Raw genomic sequence first — 9,241 nt, forward strand, 5'->3', positions numbered from 1 at the left:
GTGGAGGTGCAGGCATGCCTAAAGTATTAAAGATTAGTACCTTGAATCAGTGTTTTCCCAAGAGGAGGAACTTGCCAAAGCTCCAAAAACAAGGAGGTTTTTAGAATGCTAGATGGAATATATAAAACGCAGAGAGAAATACCAAAAGGGCTTGCAGTACTTAAATTGGATAAGTCACTTGGTCTTAATAAAATGCATTATCGATTTTGTCAGATGTTATGGTAAATAATTGAAGAGGCATTATTCACAATCTTGAAATGCTCCTTAGATAAACAGTAGTGGTAAGGGCTCTTAAGGCACAGTGGTAGTGGCCATACTTCTGGGTCAAAAGGGCCAGGTTCAAGTCCCACCTGCTCCAGAGGTGTGTCATTGCACATCTGAACAGGTTGATTAAAAATATCTAGACATAGGATGGTGCTACTGAATTGCAAATTTGACAGTATAATTGAAAAAGAGAAGGATAAACAAAGCAATTACAGTCCAGTCAGTTCAATGTCAGCGGTGGTGAAGCTTTTAGAAATACTAATCCAGGAGAAAATTAAGAACCACTTAAGCAAGCAAGGACTGAGATAAGGGGATTCAGAATGGAATTGTTAAACATTAAACTGTATTTGGATAATTATAGTTTTTTGGTGAGATAGTGCAAGATTCTGCTCCTACATCTTATGGTCTTACAATTAGTAAAAGTTATGGGAAAAGTCATGAAAGTGGAACTGAGGAATATCAGATCAGTCATGACCTCTAAGAGTAGCTGAGTAGATTTGATGGGCTAAACAGTCTATTTCTGCTTCTATGTCTTATAGTTTGATGGATGGATGAGGGTAGGTGGGGTCGATCCCCATAGAGTTTCAGAAGCACAACATATTGAGTTTATTTATGAATTACACACCCATGGGTGAACAGAGAGCAGTAGTAGCATGGACACAAAGCAGCTAAGAGAAAGAAAACAGACTTACGAAAGACTAAGTTAAAAATCACATAACACCAGGTTATAGTCCAACAAGTTTATTTGGAAGCACTAATTTTCAAAGCGCTGCTTCTTTACCTGATGAAGAAGCAATGCTTCGAAAGCTAGTGCTTCCAATTAAACCTGTCAGATTATAACCTGGTGTTGTGTGATTTTTAACTTTGCCCACCCCAGTCCAACACTGGCACCTCCAAAATCATTTCTAAAGGCTAACATACATACAGGAGTAGTAGGCTATTCGAAAGGCTAATGAAATGTTAACCTTTATGGCAAGTGGAATGGAGTATGAGAGTAGTGAAATCTTGCTTCAATTGTATAGAAGCTTGTAAGACTACAGCTGGAATATTGCATGCAGCTTTGATGTCCTTTCCTCAGGAAGGATATTATTGACATAGAGAGTGAGTGCAAAGAAGATTCACCAAACTTATTCCCAGTATGGTGGGACTGTCCTCTTGAGAGAGATTAGGCAAAGTGAGCCTGCATTCTCTGTGGGTTTTGAAGACCAAGAGGTGATCTCATTGAAACCTACACAACACTTGGAGATAGGAGAAAGTGAGGGCTGCAGATGCTGGAGATCAGAGCTGAGAATGTGTTGCTGGAAAAGCGCAGCAGTTTGAGGGATTTGACTGAGACAAGGTGGGGGGAGGGGAAATGAGGAAACTCAGATTTCTCCAGTTTCCTCATTTCCCCTCCCCCCACTTGGAGATAGACATGGTAGTTGAAAGAAAGGTGCTTCCCCTGGTTGGACAGTCAAATACTAGGGGTCACAACTTTTCTAAAAAAAAAGGGGATGCCACTTAGGACTGAGATGGGGAGAAATTTAGAATCTCTAATTTTCTACTCTGAAGGGTTGTTGAATCTTGCAGTATGTTTGAATTAGAGCTAGATTGAATTATGATTAATAATGGAATCAAGGGTTAAGCAGATAGTGCATTGATTGCATTAAATGGTGGAGTAGACCCAAATGGTTGATTGGCCTATTCCTGTTCTTAAGTCTTCGAAAGTTCAGAGAAGCTTTAAACATGAAATATAGAAGAGTTGGGAAAGAAATAAAAACTTCAAAATCTATTGTAGCAATTAATTTCATAACTTGTTTCTTCATGGAGCCAAGTGCAGTACAAGTAAGAGAAGTGATTAGCTAAGTGAAGGCGATAACTCAGTGCAGTAGTCAAGAGTTGAAGCCACAGAATCCAGAAGATAGAACATTCCAAGACTTCAGCAGAACTGCCAGCACATCATTTCACTACTTAAGGTAACATTTATATAAACAATGCTCACATAAAAAAGAGACAACTCTAACACTTCAACAAAAACAGAAATTGCTGGCAAAACTCAGCAGGTTCTGACAGTATCTGCAGGGAGAAAGCTTCCAGTGACTTTTCATTAGAAATGACACTGCAAACCAACAAACAAACAATGTGCTCATAACAACTGTAAAGTAAACCTTCCTAAGGACATACCATTAAGTTTATAACTGAACATAATTTTGTTACTAAATAGAGTTCCACGAGAAAAAAATTATACATTTAAAATATGGTCAGGCTTATACTTTGCTGGGTGATATCTTTAGCCATCACTGGTACTTATAAGTGGTGAGTACCCCAACTCAAGATCACTGAAGTAATTCCAGTAGCTATGGGATGAGGTCCTAAATGGGCATTAATTGCCCACGCAATGGTCTTGATTGGTGCTGGAATAGGAAAGTACATGGACTTAATCTCTGTGGCGGTCTAATGTCTCCACTGCCAAACTCAGCATGGAGGAACACATTATATTCCACACTTGGTGTCTGATTCACCAAGCAGTTATAAAGTTACCGCAAATGTTACATCCAGTTCAAAAAAAAAGGAGCCGGGGAACAAACCTAACTAAAAGCAACAGAAATCTAATAAATACATACTTTACTCATAACTATGGGTGGCGAATTAACTTAGAAACTTTCACAGAAAGGATAAACAAGTTATGTGACAGATGTTGGCACACTACAAATAAACAAAAAAGGGACCAGTCCTGTCCTGCAGAAACATTGACTCTATTCAGTTGGAGTTAGAACTGTTACAGCCAATCAAGAATTGAGCTCCATAAACTAGAAGCCACAGATGTAAGTCTGAAAGATAACTGTTTGAGGATGTGGCATCAAAACTAAAATAATTAAATGCTGAAATGCAATTTTATTTCAAATTTGATTACAATATTAATAAAATTAATTTCATCCAAACATAATGGAGTGTATGTTATTCCAAATCATGAAAATGATGTTATTCCCTAAAGTTAAATTTAGTTAAGGCTATTAATGAAGAGTTAATGAAATTAAAATCCCATCATCATTAAATTTTCCTTAAAATATAACTTTTGTTGAAGAGAAGTTGGTTATATTTTAAGAATATTTTGTGTAGATTGGTCATGACATGCATAATGGAGCATAACTATATTTATGTAGTATGTGTAGCAGTGAATACTTAATTAGTTAGTGGGAGGATGGAATGGAACAATATTCCAGTACTTAGCTCGAATACAATGATTTTAATTGAGTCATGAAGCTGCTCAAATCCAGTAAACTCTAATTTTGTTCTTACAACTGTTTACGTCTGGATCCCATACATATGCTGCTTCAGGAACATATTTAAGTCAAGGTGAAGGTATTTCTCCATGGGAAAGGCAAGTCAGAAAAGAAAATCACCTGCAGTTGCACGATTGCTAGTGGGCTGTTTACACAGCACGACTGTTGGAAAATTTAGAGCAGGAGCTCTTGCCTTCTAAGCAAAGAATAATGTGACTGCAGCGACACCTAACTGAGGAATAGCACATAGATAGTAATTAACACTTCTTAAAATAAAATTTGAAATAGCATCAACAGACATCAGCTTGGTGGTATTTTAGAACATCCACCTCCGCCTCCCCATCACCTTAAAAAGAAATTAGGCCAGATTTCTATTTACCTAAATTTCATATTCTCAAAAACAAATGAAAGAACATATGCAAACAGGAATGCTGCTGAATTATTTGACTTTTCTGAAATGGGGGTAACATTTTATTCACTGCAAAGAAGTAGCTAAAAGTGCTACCTTGCATAAAATCACAATCTAGTTAGGTTACTATTGAAAAAAACTTTGATGAAGACAAGAGATTGACCATAAGGAAACAAAACAAATGCAGATTTTTAAAAGATAATCTCTGCTAAACTGTCTTTTGTACATCTTTTCCAGATAAAAGGCTTTCATAATTGATAGCAGAAAAAGATGGAAACTATTAACAGGTATAACAGGTAGTTGATTCTTGCCTTAGCTTTCTACATTAAATTGTGGGGCAGTACAATGAGAAGACTCACTTTTCTTCTTTGATGACAAACTCCAATCTTGGAATCATCTGTTCTGGTGACAGCGGCCCAAATCGGAATCTAGTACATCGAGACTGTAAAGCAGGGATGATCTTCGACAGGTAGTTACAGATTAGGCAAAATCTGGTGTTCTCTGTAAATTTCTCAATAACTGCATCACAAACAATTAATTATTCAGAATTTGAAATGGAGAAAAACAGCACATGTAACTAGGAAAAACAACTTTTTCATTGGACTTAAACACTGAAAAAAATATTCTTTATCAACTATAAAAATTAGTTTTAATTTTAAATGCAACTAATATAACACCCAGTCATCATACTTTTGAAGCATTAATTTTCACAAGGTTAAATGCAAATATATTGCTAATTAATGTTTATAGAGAATTCAGTGCACGTAAAATATTGTATTATGCGCATTAATTTCAGTTGCGATTGAGTAATCCATGAAAATATGGTGTATATTTGAAAGCATCTAAGACGTCCTCTGCATTTTAAACACCCAGGCTTGTAGCTAAAAATAAAAAGCCTGGGGGCAGTGTGGTACAGAATGCACACACTAAATTGCTGTTCCTGTAGTAGCAAACAAGCAAAACTAAAGCTACCAAGAGGGAGGGGAACCAAATGGTTTGAAAGAGTCACTGTAGATTTTTGTGTAATGCCAATTCATGAACTGCAAATACTCCAAGAATGATTACTTACATAAACAGAGACTGTGCTATCTCTAGGGGAATTGAGACAAAGTAATAAAAAGAATAAGTAAATATTAGAGAAAAGAATGTGCTGTTCTGCATATTTCCTCCTCCGCCCCCCCCCCCGCAATGCTGTAAACCACACACTTCTGGCTCATTTTCTAAGATTTTTAAAGCACTGCTTTTGTGAGGCATATATATATTTAAGGTGTGCATGGTCAGAACTACGATGCAAGATTTAAAAAAACTGGGAAGCAGGATAAGCGCTCATTAAGATGAATATTTCCAGTTCTTACCCCTTCTGAGAGCATTCTGAGCATCTTGAGTCATTGCATCCGCCTCATCTAGGATAACGAGCTTAAACCCCTTTCTGAAATAATTAAAATAATTGCATTCTTTCTTGTGAAATGCTCAATGTTGGAAACATTTAATGGTCAATGTGTCCGGCTAACATTCCAGTCACTAACATTCAGTCTTCACTTCACATAAAGTGAAAATGCTGGAACTAGAAGTTAGATATATGATATCTTAAAATAACAAACTGATCAGTAGTTACTGGGTTACAAAAATAGATATGTAAATACCTTAATCAGTAAACAATTGGCCATCCTCGATGTGATCTGCATCAGTATACTCAACAACTACCTAGGTAAATGCCTTGGTGGGACAACTTTATCAGATGAGATTCAAACAGGATTTGGAAGATTTGCCTATGTAGCCCTCCTTTCCAACTCCAGGAAAGGTATGCCCAATCCATGCATCTCTATAGCTAACCAGATTAGTCGCACTTCATAGCAGAGGATAAAACTTGGGATTATTTGATATTTTCTATACACACATCTTTGGACTCAGTACTATGTCAGGCAAAGATATTCCAGTTAGGTGGATTGGCCATGCTAAATTGCCCATACTGCCTCGGGATGTGCAGGATTATCCAGGGAAAATGTAGGTTACGTAGGTTAGGGAGATGGGTCTGGGTGGGATGCTCTTCAGAGGATCAGTCTGAACTCAATAGGCCGAATTGCCTGCTTCCGCACTGTAGGGATTCTATGATGCTATATAGACTAGTGGGTCACAACTCCTTTGCTGTGAAATGATATCAACTAGAGTAGCCTATATTTATTCACTTTTCCATGGATTACCACCTTTTTCAGTTGAGAGACTAGAATGTTCTGTTGATCCTGAAAGCAATGCTGTCAGGACTTCTCAACTCCTGGGAGGGCCACCCAATATGGTAAGGATAGAGGGGAGGAACCAGATAAAGTATAATATGAAACCAATCTCTATGGGCTTTCCAGGCAGAAGATACGTGTGATATCAACAGCTGCAACGGCAGATGGAGGCTGCAACAGTAGGGAGGTCCCTAGACATCAAGATTTCCTTCTTGCCCTTAGAAATAGATCTATGTTTTGTCAAAGACCATATGCAACAGCATCCCCACATTAAAAAAGTTGTCCCACCAAGGCATTTACCTAGGGAAAGTCAACAGCTTCACACATACAGTACAAGCCCTGCAGCAAACAGGGAGAGGCGATGGGGACAGGATTGAGGAATCTGGAAATCCCTAGCTTCAGATCACCACATTGAGTCAAATACCACAGCCTGTCATTTCTCTTTGGGATATGGACAGGAAAATATTTTTGGCGGCTTCCTTCATGACTGAGCAGCCCTCTTCAAGATCCATTCTACTCAACCCACACGGGAAGGAGGTTAGAAAAGGTGCCCTAAAAATAGTCTGTTCTGTCACCAACCAGATTGGAAAACGAATCCAGCGGTCTCATCTAAGTGAGCTCTGAAAACCAAAGTGAAACTCAATCTTGAAATGTACAAACATTCATGAACGACAAGCAAAACAATCTTCCGGAACAAAGAACTAAAGAATGTCCTTATTACCAAATCTACAACCAGTGTAGATGACTGCTGAACAGACCACTGGCTTATCCCCTCCTCAAATGTCTAACAAATGCCACCAGAAGTAGCCAGAGATGAAGAAACAGTTCCGAGAAAAGCTCAACATTAAGAAGCTTCAAGAACCAAGCAGACTAGTGAACCTACAGCAACGTATTTACCAAAATCTGCAAAAAGAGTTCATTTTAATGGAATGGAAGAAATCTGAAAAGAACTGAAGACAACCATCATCTCATACCGTGAAGAAACCATTGGCTGCAAAGACCAGGAAACACAAGGCTGGTTTGATGAGAATGGCCAGATCATCCAAGACCTCAGCGACAAAAGGAGTAAAGCTCTATGCTTGTCAAAGCAATCGCCAGTAAAGCAAGGAGAGGTTGTGCAAAACGTTGGTGTGCCTTTTTTGGAGTACTGTGTCCAATTCTGTCATCCTGGTATAGGAAGTATACTATTAAGCTGGAGATGGTTCAGAAGAGATTTACCAAGATGTTGCCGGGAATGGAAGATTTGAGTTGTAAGGAGAGGCTGGACAGGTTGGGACTTTTTTCAGTGGAGTGTAGGAGGTTGAGGAGTGACCTTTTAGAAGTTTGTAAAATCACGAAGGGTATAGATAAGGTGAATGACAAGTGTCTTTTCCTTAGGGTAGGAAATTTCAAGACTAAGTGCCATATATTTAAGTGAGAGGAGAAAGATTGGAAAAAGCCAAGAGGGACATTTTTTTTTTTAAATGGAGAATGGTTCGTGTGTAAAATTAACTTCCAGAGAAAATTATGGATAATGGTGCAGTTACAACGTTTAAAAAACATTTAGATAAGTACACGAATAAGAAAGGTTTGGAACTGTAAGCCCTTGCTGACAAACACAACAACCGGGGTTTCTTCAGTGCCGTCAAGGAAACATATGGAGTCAACACCATTTGTCTCAAACTAGTGCGGAATAAAAGTGGCACCCTTTTGAAAGAGAAAAAAAATCAGCCTCATAGAACACTTCAAAGAACTCCTAAACTGCAATACAATTGCTAAGGATTGGGTTTGTGGAAATCCCTCAACTCTCCAAAGATGATACTGGACTCCCACGTAACGTGGCAAACTTAGAGATCTCTGTTAGAGACATTAATAGTAAGAAACTGCAGATGCCATTCCAGTGGAGAAGCAGAGCTTACCTGTCATCTCCATCAACTGCTCCTGAAAATCTGGGACAAAGAAGAAATCCCTGCTGATCTCAGGGATGTTGCCATTGCATCTTCAAGAAAGGAAGCAAAGGGAACTATGGGAACTACCAAGGAATCTCCCTATTCTCCATGACTGGGAAGATCATTGCCTGAATCCTCGCTAGATACTTTCTCCCAGACTCAGAGGAAGTCCTTCCTGAAAGTCAGTGTGGCTTCTGACCAAATCTTGGAACCATAAACATGATTTTCATTGCTCAGCAACCCCAAGAGAAATGTCAGGAACAACATCAACCACTCTACATGGCCTTCATTGATCCGACCAGGGCTTTTGACTCAATCAGGAAATGCTACAGAAGATCCTGTCAAAGGCCAGCTGTCCAGTGAATTTCATCATCACGTTGATGAATCTGTCTCTTCCACGACAAGACTTTTAGTGACAGTCCTCATCAACGATAATACTACAGAATACTTTGTGATCAAGACAGTGGTCAAGCAGGGATGTGTCATCGCCCCTACCCTTTTCTCCATCTTCATCGCCAGCCTTCTTCATCTTGTCAAGTTTCCCAATTAAGAAAAGGAGAAATTCAAAAGCAAGTCAGTAAATCCAAGTTTCACGCATTTCCAGCATTTTAAAGTATAGGCTTATCCTAATACATCAAGTAGCCTGAAGCACAGTGAAACAATGTCAGAACTTGATGATTCATACGACAAAGACAAGTAATAATTTAAATTAAAATTGACTGTTTAGTTACGATATCAGTTATAAACGTGGGAAAAATTATCCAAGTGTTCAACAGCAGACCAATGAATTACTGCTTTGCCACCATTCATTATACATCATTAAACTACAAATGTAACCAAATATTAAGAAGAGTTTTTACTAGTAATGCCTATTTCATCTGAGTGAAAGTGGTGAACCAGCACAGAACTCTTTGGAATTTTAAACATTAGTATTAAGCTGTTTTAAAATAGGGCAGGCCCTACCGTAAAAAGTGATCACGTCCCAGGTCAATATGTAGAAAATTCTGCTGTTTGAGGAAGGCTTTCAAATTGCACTTTTTCTAATCAACAAATATTTTGCTTGCTATGAGATTGAGTAGAGTCATTGTGGTTCTGTTCGCTGAGCTGGGAATTTGTGTTGCAGACGTTTCGTCCCCTGTCTAGGTG

General features: G+C 38.5%; 1 protein-coding gene across 3 annotated transcripts in view; it reads right to left on the bottom strand.

Annotated features, from left to right (window-relative positions):
- Window positions 1-9,241, bottom strand: part of rfc5 (replication factor C (activator 1) 5) — a 56,345-nt gene that overhangs the window by 21,570 nt on the left and 25,534 nt on the right. For all 3 annotated transcript variants that reach the window (XM_043715873.1, XM_043715872.1, XM_043715874.1), the window contains 2 exons: window positions 5,292-5,365; window positions 4,296-4,455 (listed from right to left, as the gene is read on the bottom strand). In XM_043715873.1, coding sequence (XP_043571808.1) covers window positions 4,296-4,455; window positions 5,292-5,365 — 234 coding nt within the window. The remainder of the gene's footprint in view (window positions 1-4,295; window positions 4,456-5,291; window positions 5,366-9,241) is intronic.

This window comes from Chiloscyllium plagiosum, chromosome 25 (assembly GCF_004010195.1).
Source record: "Chiloscyllium plagiosum isolate BGI_BamShark_2017 chromosome 25, ASM401019v2, whole genome shotgun sequence".
Lineage (NCBI taxonomy): Eukaryota > Metazoa > Chordata > Chondrichthyes > Orectolobiformes > Hemiscylliidae > Chiloscyllium > Chiloscyllium plagiosum.